The 2,297-nt window shown below is 35.3% G+C and overlaps 1 protein-coding gene across 1 annotated transcript in view; it reads right to left on the reverse strand.

Annotated features, from left to right (window-relative positions):
* Nucleotides 1-1,987, reverse strand: part of LOC107579014 (lens fiber membrane intrinsic protein-like) — a 7,494-nt gene extending 5,507 nt beyond the window's left edge. Inside the window, exons 1-2 of the mRNA XM_016264908.1 lie at nucleotides 1,810-1,987; nucleotides 268-460 (exon numbers count right to left, since the gene is read on the reverse strand). Of these exons, the coding sequence (XP_016120394.1) occupies nucleotides 268-442 (175 nt within the window). The 5' untranslated portion in view covers nucleotides 443-460; nucleotides 1,810-1,987. The remainder of the gene's footprint in view (nucleotides 1-267; nucleotides 461-1,809) is intronic.
* Between the last annotated feature and the right edge of the window lie 310 nt (nucleotides 1,988-2,297).

Raw genomic sequence — 2,297 nt, forward strand, 5'->3', positions numbered from 1 at the left:
CGCGCGCGTGTCACCCCCCTATGCGGGGAGCACACACACACACACACACACACACACACACACACACACACACACACACACACACACACACACACACACGTCAGAAGGTCAACGGTCATGTTATCACCAGCTCATTTGCACATACATGACTTGAAATTAAAATTGAAATAAAATATAAAGAACTATAGGGAACAACATCAACTTAAAAAAAAAATCCAATCTAAATTTCTTCTTTCAATTTCTTGCCACTCTGACTATAAATCTCACCAATGCTGTCGGTGTGCGTGAAGCATTTTCCGGGCATGCAGTATCTCCACAGCCCCTGATGCATGTAGTTGCTTGAATGACGGTATTGCATCCAGTAATCTGTTGCTGTGGAAACAATCAGGAGTATATTGCCCACTCCTGCACAAAACAGCCCTCCTCCCATGAAGCTGTACATTCTGCACCTACAGACAGACTAAAAACAAAGGCACACAAACATTTATGGTCGCAAATACAATCAGACATATGGGTACATGAATTAATGCACACACACATAAAGGTCAGGGTTGCGTTAGCATCAAGAGACTCCTGTGTAGTGTAGACTCCTGCACTATTGAGACATGTAAGTGTCTGTAATTGCATTGTAATGAACACATTACTTCCTCTGAGTGAGCTGAGAGGTCAGTATCAGGAGGCTACTCTCTCGTACTGTCTCTTTCTTCTTTTCAGGTTAAGGCTAACAGAGCTATCAGGTGAACTGGGCGGAAGAGTTTGCAATTATGGTAAATAGGACACTGCATATTCAGAAAAAGCACTGGTGCTATATATCACGTTTTTGAATAGATGTGCTTTAAATTCTATTTGCTGGGGTGTAATTGACTCATTTCCATTAAAATATTGACAAATATTTTACATTTATGAATGTATGGACACATACATGGACACAGAAAAAGGTAAAAACTGTTTTTGATAACCATTCAGTAGAGGGCGCCATATAGTTCAACTTCTAACTGTTTAAAAAAAAAATTGTTAACTATTTGGTGACTCATACTCTTAGAATATGTTCAGGAACACTAAAGATAAAGAAAATGTCATTTTAATTGAAATTAAACTTCATTATTAGTATAAAATCATTGAAAAAATCTTTACATATTTTCTAAATGAGTGTAAAAATGTGTTTATGTAAAAAGGTTCTGACAGTCATTTATAATAATTAATAATAATAATTTTACATGATTAAAATATTTGAATATGACTGTTAGTATTTAATAATAACTGAAAGTATTTATATGTATTTTATATAAATATACCATACAATTCAATAGAAAAGTCCATAAAAATATGCCCCAGCGTACTATGAAATAATTTTATATATTGATTTTTTTTAAATAAGTGTTATTGAATTATGCATTTCATTGCAGTGTTGTGTTTTAAGGTTGAAGGAAATACCCGCAAACTTGACGGAAAATGTGGTCGTTTTCTGTCAGGACATTGTCCTGTTTTTCTACATTTTTGTTTTTCAGTGTATTTAAAAAATATTTTCAACTCAATTTTCAATTTTAAACCATTATAAATAATTTTTTTGAATCCTTTGAAATATTTGTTCTATGGAAATATTTGTAACAGTTTTCTGAGCAGTTAACACTATTGAGTTACACCTGACAGATGCTCATGTAATCATTGTATTCTTGGAGAGTTTTCCAAATAAATACTGAGGAAAAACAGACAACAAATAATAGCCAAACACAAAGAAATCAGTCATCAAAGGTCCACTGTTCCAACAAACAATCTGATAAGCGAGCTATTAAAAGTAGTCACACTTACCTTTATCAAACCCCTAAATGAAGTCTAAATAAAATATGCCAGGGCCCTATAATGACTGTACAGGCAGCTTTCCAGCAGCTCTTAGCACTAGCGTTTTGCGGGGTGAATAGAGAGAACGGGGGAAAGACCAAGCGGAGCGCTGAAACAAAAGAACAGGCAAAAAACACAGCCAATCAGCTAGAGCTAGTTTTGTGAATTTGGAATCTGCTGAAGAAACAGAACTATCTACAAATCCTGATGACTGGAGGCTTTCCATTGAGCGGACGCCGCTGACCGCCCTTTAGTTGGGAAGAGGCCGAGCGGAAAATCTGGAATGCTGTTGGGCCTAGCATGGAACAATTCAATTTTCAAAACAAAATTTGAATTTTATTGTGTGCTTTCATGTTCTGCTAATATCAGTTTATTTATATTTATATAGTTTTATATAAATTTGCAACCTACCAATTCCAGGTTCTACTAGAATATCCTATATGATTTCCACTCAAAAC

This window comes from Sinocyclocheilus grahami, unplaced genomic scaffold (genome assembly GCF_001515645.1).
Source record: "Sinocyclocheilus grahami isolate Dianchi unplaced genomic scaffold, SAMN03320097.WGS_v1.1 scaffold32.1, whole genome shotgun sequence".
Classification (NCBI taxonomy): domain Eukaryota; kingdom Metazoa; phylum Chordata; class Actinopteri; order Cypriniformes; family Cyprinidae; genus Sinocyclocheilus; species Sinocyclocheilus grahami.